The sequence below is a fragment of the Mus caroli genome, chromosome 3, assembly GCF_900094665.2.
Source record: "Mus caroli chromosome 3, CAROLI_EIJ_v1.1, whole genome shotgun sequence".
NCBI classification, from domain to species: domain Eukaryota; kingdom Metazoa; phylum Chordata; class Mammalia; order Rodentia; family Muridae; genus Mus; species Mus caroli.
In genome coordinates this window covers 76830604-76842401 of record NC_034572.1, presented here as the reverse complement: position 1 = coordinate 76842401, position 11798 = coordinate 76830604, and the positions used below count along the sequence as shown (strand labels likewise).

General features: G+C 46.6%; 1 protein-coding gene and 1 long non-coding RNA gene across 2 annotated transcripts in view; one reads left to right on the top strand and one right to left on the bottom strand.

Annotated features, from left to right (window-relative positions):
- The window catches only part of LOC110291715, an 11186-nt gene extending 3305 nt beyond the window's left edge, over window positions 1-7881 (bottom strand). The window contains exons 1-2 of the long non-coding RNA XR_002377599.1: window positions 7390-7881; window positions 6188-6424 (exon numbers count right to left, since the gene is read on the bottom strand). This is a non-coding gene — a long non-coding RNA (uncharacterized LOC110291715). The remainder of the gene's footprint in view (window positions 1-6187; window positions 6425-7389) is intronic.
- A 262-nt stretch (window positions 7882-8143) lies between these two features.
- Window positions 8144-11798, top strand: part of Tmem131l (transmembrane 131 like) — a 142235-nt gene continuing 138580 nt past the window's right edge. The window contains exons 1-2 of the mRNA XM_021157333.1: window positions 8144-8322; window positions 8915-8985. Of these exons, the coding sequence (XP_021012992.1) occupies window positions 8199-8322; window positions 8915-8985 (195 nt within the window). The 5' untranslated portion in view covers window positions 8144-8198. The remainder of the gene's footprint in view (window positions 8323-8914; window positions 8986-11798) is intronic.

Sequence of the window (11798 nt, the reverse complement as noted above, 5' to 3'; positions counted from 1 at the left end):
GAGAGGGAGAGAGAGAGAGAGAGAGAGAGAGAGAGAGAGAGAACACATGCACTGAATGTAGCCAGTTTTAGCAAAATGCTCCGGCATATTAGTAGAGTCAGGGGCTAGGTTGCCTGGGTTTGAGTCCTGGCTCAGAGGGACGTTCTCGTGATCTGCTCAGGTGAGCATTTGGTCCTTTCTTTGGCAGGGCCTTTTGTTGTTGTATTGTTTTATATAGGTATATCCTACATGCCCAACCTGTTTTTTACATTTGTTTGTTTGTTTATATAGAGATGGGGAGCTGCCCTGATGCCTAGATTGGGCTCAAACCTCTGGGCTGAAATGCTCTTCCCATAGCCTGCTGTAGCTGGAACTACAGGCATGTGCCACTGTGCCTGGCTCTTCTTGTTCATGTTAGCTCTGAAAAGAGACACTGATCATAGGAAGATGGGCAGATGAACCCTTACCTAAGGGGCTCCTTTCTCAGTCAGTGAGCAGTTCTGTGTGGCCTTCGGAGGCAGAGTAAGAGAGCTTTATCCTGGTGAAGGTGACTCTGACTTAAACCTATGTCAGATGGAAGAACTGAGGCAGGGTGTCTGTGAAGGCCATAGTTTCTGCCGGCCTGGCATTGAAGTTGACATGGTGACACCAGTTTATGAGTCACCTCTCCTCTCCTGCAGTGTCCGTCCAGATGCTCAGGCTTCGTCTTATTCAGGGTTTCCTGCCCCTCCTCCTGGTTTTTATGTGTATATGTGTGTGTGTGTGTGTGTGTATGTGTGTGTAAACTTTGCCAAGTGATGCTAGATGGGCTAGCCAGGTATATGTGGGGAAAACAGACCCCCTTTATCATTCGTCCTTCAAAATATGTGGCTTACAGAGTGCTGAAGCAGCAGGTTGTTATTTGAACTTTATGTGCCAAGCCTAACATGACTGTAATTTGAAGGCACGCCAATCCAGGAAGCTGTGAAGTTGCTCTACATGGTAAATTCTGAAGCGGTAAAAATTGATGAATTTTAAAAGCTCGGGTTTCTGCTTTGCAAGCTCTCAGGTTAGGGCAGAAAAACCACTCAAAGCTAGAAGTGGAAAGGCCTGAGAGGATGTATCATTTTATGACTGTTTTAAAAAGGCCATGGGGATGAAGTGTCTTATAGGCTGTAAAGCGTATTGCAGAGAGGTTATTCAGATGGGTAAGTCCAGTAACTGGTCACTTAGCTCTGGAGGCTGGCATAGAGTGAGTCTGGGGAGCCCCTTCATCAGCTGAGTTATAGGACTTCACTCATACAGTGCAACACGGACCTCAGTTAAATGGAAAGAAGAGCCCCCACCCCACCCCATCTCTGTTGCTCAGTATAATGCTACTTCTGGAATCATGGGACATTCAATAGCCAGAAAGGGTCTCTTTGGTTTTGACATTTTGTTAAAAGTGTTCCACGTTTCTGGTCCCCTTGTGTTGCTTAGTATTTCCAATTACATGCTTTTTGTTGTCGTTGTTCTTAGATGTGAACCCAGAGCAGGGGAAAATGTCAAGGTGAGAATGCTCAACCACTAAGTTCTACACTCAGCCCCATCAGGTTACATATATTCAAATGATCACTGTTATAGCTGTGGTCAGCATGCATTCAATACCTGTTCTCTTGAGGATGTTAAGTATTGTCCCAATGCCCTAAAGTATAGCTTAAGAACTTGTTTTGAATTCTAGTTTTGCTCTCACTGTCTAATGACTGAGCAATTACACCTTATTTCTCTGTGTGCTATGAGCCAAATGTTACCGTCCCCTCCAGTTCACTCGTGGTAGTATTAGGAGGTGGCACCTTTGACAAGTGGTCGGGTCATGAGGGTTGTTATGATATGAAGATGAAATGTCCCTACAGGCTCCTGTGTTGGTTCTTGCTGGTGCTGCGGTTTTGAGAGATGACAGACTTTTAGGAGGTAGAGCCTAGCCTCAGGTGTTTCCTGTTAGACATCCTGTCACAGAGGTGAGAAAAGTCACTAGCACAAAGGTGGAACCCTCACAAATGGGATTTGTGCCTTGTCAAAAGACCTCAGAGAACTTCTTGCCACTCGTGATGAGAAGACTTACCGAATAGATAGAGTTAGGAGTTGGGCCTTCACCAGACACTGGATCTATGTTAACCTCAGACTCCTCCTTCTAAAATGGTGGGGAACCAGTCTGTGTCATTTTCAAGCCACCCAGTCTAGAGTATTTTGATAGAGAAGTCTTAATGGACTGAGACACTATGTCTCTATTTCCCCACGTGTGAAACATAGGGGCAGTAGCACCTGTATCCTCTCATGTTATTGGAGGGATGGGCTGACTTACATGCAAAGTATTTAGGGCAGGGCTTTGCACATCATGAATGCCACATGAGCATTTCTAACATCAGTTCTCACAGCAGCAGCTGAGTTGCCGGAGTTTAAGACAGTGGTTCTCAACCTGCGGGTTACGGCTTCTTTGGGGGTCACAGATCAGATATCCTGCATATCGGGTATTTACATTACAACTTATAACAGCAGCAGAAATTACAGTGATGAAGTAGCAATGAAATAACTTTATGGGTGGGGGGGGTCACCAGCATGAGGAACTGTTTTAAAGGGCTGCAGCATTAGGAAGGTTGAGAACAATTGCTTTAAGATGTAAATGGTGCCAGAGTTGGAACAGTAGGTAGCATTTCTGCTTCCCAGGGTAGGGCTGGGTATTACATTGTTGTTTACGTAATGGTTTCCCCAAAGACCATCTTACCAAGTCATTGCCTCAATTTTCTTGCTGCTCTTGGACAGTTTATCTTCCAACAATGAGGGAGAAAAATAAGAAAGGATGCAGTATGGGGATCTATACATTTTGATTCCCCAAGCAGACAATTTCAACCACAAAGTGAAACTCATTACATCAATGTATTTTCTACCTTAGAGGTTTATACAGATAACTGTCTTGGTAGGCCATACGCCAGCACGCACAAAGGTCCATAGAAGGACAAGGTCTGTATGCTTAGATGCTGGAGACTGAAAGAAATACATGACAGATTATCACTGTAATGGCATGTGGATAGGCCATTTTTATAGTTAGTTGCTGCTCATTCCATAAGCTTTACAACTATAGCTGGGTCTTCGTAGGGTTTTTAAAATTTTACTACAAATATCTTATATCAAGTGGAATTAAAACTTGATATAAAGAAAGGTTTCTTTTTCCTCCCCCTCCCCCTTCTCCTTTTTGTTTTTCGAGACAGGGTTTCTCTGTAAGTCCTGGCTGTCCTGGAACTCACTCTGTAGACCAGGTTGGCCTTGAACTCAGAAATCTGCCTGCCTCTGCCTCCCAAGTGCTGGGATTAAAGGCGTGTACCACCAATGCCCTGCTAAAAAAAAGGTTTCTAATTTAAATTCTTGTCAAGAGACAGGATGGTGAGATGAGGTAGTGTTTCAACAAGTGCTAATTGTTTCACCTCCTAGCCTTAGTTTCTAAATAAAATAAGGGTTGCACTAGTTCCATCAGGTTCTTATGAAGTATATATATTCATGTAGGTACCATGAGTTTCCAATGGCAGATTAGAAAGAGGAACTTCTCTTTCAGGACATAGTTCCTGGCCATGTGGTTTGGCCTTTAGTCAGTGAGTCTGTAGAATGAGATGCTTCAGGCATCCTTGAACTAAGGCTTAGCATGGTTAACTCCAGCCCCTCTGCCTTGGACACTCCATGTACAGCAAACATAACAGCACTACGTAAGTGATGGATTTCGAGAGTCCAGGGTGATGATGAGGACACAGGGATTTCAGCAGAGAAAACAGAGAGTGAGGGCTGTTGAGATGGCTCCTCAGGTAAAGGCACTTGCTTCCAAGGCCGATAGCCTGTATTGTTCCCCAGCCTTCCATGTGATGCAACAAGAACTGGCTTCTGGGTCTCTGTGAGTTTGAGGCCAGGCTTGCCCAAAGAGCCAAGTCCAGGACAGTTAGGCATAAAATAAGAGTAAAAAATATAATAAAAGAAATTTAAAAGAAGAAAATGCAAAGGCTCAAAGATGGTTTTAGTACTGTTGGGCTTGAAGAACATGAAGACCATTGAGCTGAAGGGCACTGGCTACTGGAAAGGCCAGGCTAAGTAGGCAGAAGGTGGGCACTGATAGTTCTCCTATAGTTCTTATGGGATTACTCTAATATAAGTTTTACTCTAATATAAGTTCAGTTTCTGCTATAGAAAACTACTGGAGAGCTTCATGCACAACTGGGGCTCTATTTTTAAGTGGCCATTCTGGATCTGGTACAGTTGTGATGTAAGGATCATGGGAGCAGGGAGGCCAGTACAAGGACACACAGGCACCTGCGTGAGAGGCTGGGAGCAGGCACGGCAGTAACAGGGATGGTGGAAAGGCAAGCCATGGGAAATAGTCTGGAAGTGGACACATTATGATTTTTTTTTGATAAATTTAAAGGGTATAAAGGAAAGAAGAATCAAATATGACCCCTGGCCTTTGGCTTGAGGGACTAGGTAGATGGTGGTACCATAACTTGAACTTTTAAGATTCGGAAGTATTATGTCTGGATAGATGAAATTAAGAATTTGAGACATGTCATGGTTGAGATGCTTATAATACAGTGAGCTGTTAATGACAAGTAGGCAGTTACATTAAGAGTGGAGCTTCCAGATGTGTTAAAAATTTGAGACTCACATTCTTAAAGATAGTAACACGGGGCTACGAGTCCTTTCAGAGAGGGTATGAAGGGTATAGAGGACTACATCCCAAGACTCTTGCTGTAAAGGCTGGGCATGGGAGGAAGAGGGTGCCAAGAAAATGCTGAATGTCTTAGCTTGTTCTACACTGCTATCAAAGAATAATACGGAGTGGATAATTTTATAAAGAAAGCAATGTATTCCTAACAATTCACAACCTGGGAAACCTAACATACCTAGTTTGTGCCTGCAGGGAGGGCCTTCTTTCAGGGCAGAGAATTCTTGATAATTGCACACACTGGAGGCTTCGGGAGGTAAGATAGGGTGAGGTTATAGCAAGTGGCTAATGAGGTAGCTCAGCAGGTAAGGGCCATTACCTCTAACCATGACCCACACTTCGAGTCCTGGGACCCACATGGTAGAAAGAAAGAATGACTTTATGGGTTATCCTTTAACTTCCACACATACAATTGCACCGATATACTCAATAAATGTAAAAATAATTCTAAAAAAGTGGTGTAGCAAAAAAAAAAAAAAAGAGTGCCTTTGAATCAAGGAATCAGTTTACATACCAGGAATATAGGTTCCGACCCTATTTGTGGAAGTTTCCTTCTAGCCAGAGCTGAAGCTTAGATACCAGTGGCTTAGTGAAACTCTTGGTCTTGTTTCATTGGGGTGAGGCCTAAGACTGATAGATGGGCCAGCAGAAGGTTGCTCCATGTATAGGAATTATTCCAAGGTTTGAATGATAAATGAAATGTTAGTCAACAGCTAATTCACACATTTGCCTATTAGTATCAAATTTAACACTTTATAGGTATGCCACACCTCCACAATGGGAATAAATTGTAGTGTGATTTCTAGCATTTCTTGAGTACCTAATGGCAGATGTTCAGCATGCCTTATCTCACCTCATCTCCACAGTACTTCCTGTGACTTAGCATGGCTAGTCTTCTCTAGATTAGGGTTGCTGGGTTTACCATTTGAGTCAAATTTATATAGGATGTGTCGAGATATAATTTGTGTATAGACTCGCTTTTCATCTGTACTCTAAAAAGTTAAAAAACATTGTTAACATCATGGATGTTTTAAAATAAGAACTGATATTGTCATTGTGGTTTTGTGGTGCTGAGGATCAAAGCCAGGGTCTTGTGAATGGGGCAAGGGTGGCGCTACTGAGCTGCATCCCCAGCCTTCTTTTCCTTTTCAATGTTGAGGCAGAGTCTCATAAAGTTGCCTAGGTGGTCTTTGCATGGCCTCTGCTGCCCCCAGGAAGGCCTGGAGAGTTCTCTATTCTCCTGCCTCAGCACTGCTAACCAGAGTTCATAGGCCTGGGCCACTAGGCAGAGTTGAGGGTGAGCTTTTTGTTACTGTGTTTTACTTTTTGTTTTTAGTTTATGACATAGATTTAACAACAACAGAAGCTAAATAAAAAGAGTAAAGATTTTCCTCAATTTCTCAGCTCTAACAGTCTGTGGCTCTGTCATTAACAGGGATAGCAGGAACACAGCACAAATACATAGGTGCTGTCTTTGGAGAACAATTTTACCTCGAAAAATGGGAGCTGCTTATTGGGCCATACCGTCCTGTTGCTCGTGAGTCAGCACAAAACATCCCTCCAGAGAAGGCCAAGTGGGTCAGATTTATCTAAGAAGACAGCTGTGTGGTCCTGGATCCTTCTCCAGCCTCGTGGCACTGCAGATACACGCTTCTGGCTTCGTGAACAGCAGTCAGTTACTCACTTGTAAAGAACCCAACGTGGAAGTAGCAGTCTGCCCTGGAAAACCTTTGGTAGGAGAATAAATGAGAGCAGACTCAAATACGGCCTACGGTAATATTCCTCAGTCTTTTAAGTAGTTCTCTTTGAGAGTGTGATACTTTTTTAGTGTGAGAGATTATTAGTAAAAAGGTAAAATAATGTAAAACTCGGTGGAGTTTTGCATCATGACTTTTAAATTATACCTGTCAATATTTGTTTGTTTTCTTAGTATGGGTTTAAAATTAATTAACATTAAAATTAACATTTAATATTTACATAATAAATAGTAACGGAAAACAGAAACACCTAGTGTGGGCTATTCATGTGTTGGTTTTGTGGCACTGTGACCTGAATCAAGAGCTTTGCATGTGATAGCCGGGCCATACCATCGGCCCAGTACATAGTCTTGTGATTTTTCTGAGACCCTTGAATGCAGTGAGGGAATTTCAGTATCCGAGGGGCAAATAGAAACCCAGAGAAGTGAAATGAAGAGGAAAAAAAGGGTCCAATGGGATAGGACAGGACATCCTTGCCAAGGATGCACCCAAGCAATCTAGCGCGGGGGGGGGGGGGGGAGTAAGAAATAATTGGAGCTGCTCAAGTTGGACAAAGCAAAATGCCATTTCCATGTGGACATTTGCTTTTATCAAGTGTTAAGTATGGCAGAGAAATGAGGTGGTTTGACTTCATTTAGAGTTACATCCAGACAAAGAGATTAGGTTCACAGTATGGTATTATGAAGAGAGCACCCAACGTTCATATTGTCCTTGTCCAACATCTGACCTGCTATGAGACTACATTTTCCCCCATAGTCTAGACTGGAAGGCTCCAGAAGCAATTAAACAGCAGATCAATGTAAGCAGACAGGTGTACACTATCACTTCCTGAGGCTCAGTCTCTGAGTTTCATACGAGCTACGTTTGCTGCACACAGCAAATCAACTTAAAAAAAAAAAAACAGAGGCAGAAAATACATTTCCAAGTATGACTTACACTACTTATTAATGTTGTTAACGGGCAGGCGATCCGTGCCCTCCACTTTAACTACGTTAGCAAGTGGCTGGCTCACTTTTGCTGTCTGATTCTGCAGGTCCATCTGCAGGGCTCTTGAAGGTCTAACCTAAGCTCTCCCACCTGTCAGGATTTGGACCGTCTCCACAGAGGGCGCTGAGCGCATTACCGCCACGCGGCGCTGAGGTCAGCCTCTCGGGTGTTGGGAGAGCTTTTTATTCTAAATTACAGACCTCGCAGCCACCGGATATCCTCGCTGCATAACTGGCAGTAGCTGTGCGGCTGCACTCGCGTTTCCTGACAACCACAGCAATATTTCCACTAATATCCTGTTCAAGGCCAAGCGCTGGGCTACGATTCATTCCCAGGACCCCTCCCCCCGGGGGTTAGTGCCCCCACCGTGGCCCGGGTGTCATCGACAAAGACAACCTCATGAAAGTTCACGACAACACCCTCTCCCCGTGGGCCGCGAGCCCCAGCCCCCAGAGTCAAGCTTCTGGGGGCCCTCGGGCACGTGCTGCGCGCTGTGAGCGTTCGCATTGTCCTCGTCCCTCCGCTCCCCGCCGCGTTCCATCCCCTTCTATCTGCGGAGCACACGCGCTCGGGAGCAAGCGGCGCGCCCGCGCTGAGCAGCAGTCCAACAGCTGCGGGGGCGGGCCCAACAGCGGGGGGCGGGCCCGGAGGCGGGGCGGGGCCAGGGCGCGGGGGCGGGCCCGGGGCGCGGCCTGGCGGCCGCGGCGCCACCAAGCAAGAGAACGAGATCGCTGCGAGCGAGCGCGGCGAGCACCAGCATGGCGGGGCTCCGGCGCCCGCAGTCCGGCGCCTACCGCCGCACGGCCGCTGCCGTGAACCTTCTGCTGGGCGTCTTCCAGGTCCTGCTGTCCTGCTGCCGTCCGGGAGGGGCTCAGGGACAAGGTCAGCCCGTCGTCGGGGCTGGCTGTCCCCGCCGCCCCGCCCCCCCCTTTCTTTTAGGGAACTGTTGAAATCTGTGAGGGTTCGCGGAGGAAGGGGACTCGGGCGGCTGGGGAAGACGGGCTGCTGCAGCCCTGCGACCGCAGCGTCCCCTCGGCGGCTCTAGGCCGGGCCAGGAGCGGGCAGCGCGGGGCTCAGGGACCGCTAGCCGCGCACGCCCCGGAGCCTTTGTGCGCGGGCCCCTGCGCCCCGGGCGCATCCCCCGCTTTGTGTGGCGCGCGGGTGCCTCGCCGCGCCCGGCTTCCTGCAGCTTTGTTTCCCCCAGCCCGGTGGCTTGGGGGTCGCCGTGCTTGGTGCGGCGGCCTCATGCCCTGGTCTTGACCAAGCCCGCACGCCCTCATCTTCTGGACCCCGGGGTCGCCGGCTGGGCATTGTATTTGCATCCTCGGCTCACCCCTCGGGTGGCCTGCCCTGCGAGGGGAGAAGGAGACTTGTTTGGGGGCAGGCGGTTGGCACGAGGGGACGGGCGAGGAAACAGGAAGCGTTTCTTTGCCGTGCATTACAAACGCGGTGTGTTTTTTTGGTGTCCGTGCAGCGTTTGAGCCCTTGCCGAACGTGGTGGAGCTGTGGCAGGCAGAAGAAGGGGAACTCCTGCTGCCCACTCAGGTGAGGAGGACCAGTGACAGGGCGGGTGTGGGCGTGTGAGGGACGAGAGGCCTGGAGGTTGCTGGCTTTCCCCCCCCACAAGTGGCACAGGAGCGCTCGGGTCACTTTGCAAGGCAAATAAACGGTCGTGCCGAGCCTGAACACCTGGCAACGGTGGCTCTTCAGCCTGGCTCCCGCGCCATGTGACAGGGTGTGAGTCAGGGCCGCCCCAAGTTCAGAAGGTGGGTGTCCAGGCCACCTCAGCAGGGTTGTGTGTCTCACAGCCTTGCGCCTGTCTAGTGGCGACTTCCTTGGCTCGTTAGTGGGCCAGGGTGGGCGGAGGACTCGCTTCTGGGTCTCCACGGCAGTCTCTAAGCAGTCGGGTGTGGTGTGGAACACAATGGGAATATTGATTTCATAAATGTTAGTGAGTGGTACTTGCCATTAGCCTAAGTAGCTTTGGGATGAAGAAGTGACTTTAAAGGAGTATAATCTTGGAATTTCTCCAAGTGTCTTTAATTCCTGTTAGAACACACCCACTTAGGAACCTGAATTTCAGGTTTTTTCATCCCCCTACGATGATATAATGATTACATGTGGAAAAATAATTGCTAACGTTTTATTGGGAATCTGTAGCATAGAGGGCTTCAGGCTGCAACGGATGTGGTACTGCAAAGCTTTTGTCTTGAATTGCATGTTTCAGTTATGCAAGAAATTCTCACTGACTTGCAAAAGGGACCCACTTAAACATAATTTTGAAAACATAATCTTGATGACTGTTTTTCACCAGCAGTGTAGTAGAGACCCCAAATGCATTTGGGGGGTGTGTGTTTGCAGTGATAAGAGAACATTAGGCTTGCCTGTTTAAATTGTTTATTGCTTCCCTTGCTGGTAGCAGCATTAAAATCAGGATGTTGAATTCTAACTTCTCTGCAGTCTCTAGGTTTACTGTTTCTCCCTCTCACTGAAGCAGCAACAGTGCTGGCTTTGAGATATTTGGAATATTCATTTTGACCAGGGCCAATGAATAACAGCTTACAGGCAGAGGTGATTTTTCAGAGACACTTCCCCAGCTCTTTCAGGAAGGCCAGCAGGCTCCAGGAGACCCACCCTTTGAGAATAAGCTCTACTAGCAAGTAGTCCTTCTTTCTCCTAAACGTATATTCCCAAATGGATGTTTAACCCTTGATTCTAAATAATACATCTGTTTTGAAAAGAGAGGAAATAAAAACCAAAACCGAAAAAAAAAAAAAACCCACAACAACAAAAGTCTCAAAGCCAAAATCAGTTGTAACTTTAACTGAGACCCTACACTTAGCACTTGGTGTGTTTACTTTCAATAGTCCTATTTGTGAATATCAGTTGCTTAGCAGTAGCACGAGCGACCTTTGACCCAGAGAACTCGTCCTTGTGGGGGCTTCCCTGTGCACTGTAGTGTGCTGAATATCATTCCTGGTCTTGGTACCTTGGATGCTGTGACGCTTTGACTATAGTCATGACACACACTCTCTCTCTCTCCACACTGGGTGTTTGCTATTGTTTTAAAATAAGGTCTTGCAGTGCTGACTCAGAGTCCTCCACTCAAGCCATCCTCCTGTCTCATCCTTGAGTTAGCTAGAGCTACAGGAATGCATGTCTTCCCTTGGACCTGGCTCCAACCACCAGTTTTACCAAGTGAGAGTGTCTCCCAAGTGTCCCAGGAAGCAGAATTCCTGGGGGCAAGATTTACTGATGTGCCTTTGCTTTGGGGCTCAACTGAAGCCTCTGTGTCTTAACAGGGCAGCGATGGAGGCAGGAAAATAAATGATGGTCAGTCTTTGTTTCTGCTTGTGTGGAAGATAGACTGTGCTCAGGAAGGGAAATGTCAAGGCCCGTGGTGACATTAATTACATCATTTATAGGCTTAAAAGTTATCTTATAAAATGTCCAGTTTCTGGCTGGATTTTCCTTATGTGCAAAAATCATAAAAATGGTTAGGATTCATGCCTTTAATCCCAGCACTTGGGAGGCAGAGGCAGGCGGATTTCTGAGTTCGAGGCTAGCCTGGTCTACAGAGTGAGTTCCAGGACAGCCAGGGCTATGCAGAGAAACCCTGTCTCGAAAACAACAACAACAACAACAGACCCCAAAAACCAAAAACCAAACTGTTTAGGATTGAGAATGTGACACTCCAGAATACTCACCACAGTGACGCTGAGAGCTAGGGTGTTTTAATCAACATGGAGTGAAAGTGGACGTGGTGACCGTCTGCATGTATCATCTCTATGTGTGTGCCCTTTAGATACTGTGCCACTGTGGTACACTGCCTGGGCAGGGAGGAGGGGTGTGTCTCTTAGATACAGAGTGTTCTAAAGAAGGTCACTTGGAAGGAGTTCTCTTCAAAGAACTTAGAATTATTTTTCAAAAGTTTTCATGTGTATGTCATAAGAGTCTGGAGAATATTTATAGGTGTCATGTAAATCTTACACCTTCCATTCAGGAAGGCCAGAAAAGCGCTTTGGAGCCTAAAACTTGTCAGTGAGAGGTGAAGTTGGAATGCCAAGGTGTAGTGTTCAATGAACAATAGATTTGCCCAATATTGATTATTTATAGTTACTTATTTGGAAGTGTTCCTTTTTTTTTTTTAAACTTTTTTTTAATGGAACTGTAAGTGTTTAACAACTTGTTATTCATCATTCATAAAACAAAACAAAACAAAACCATGGCCGGGTGTGGTGGTGCCTTTAATCCCAGCANTCGGGAGGCAGAGGCAGGCGGATTTTAGAGTTTGAGGCCAGCCTGGTCTACAAAGTGAGTTCCAGGACAGCCAGGGCTATAGAGAGAAACCCTGTCTC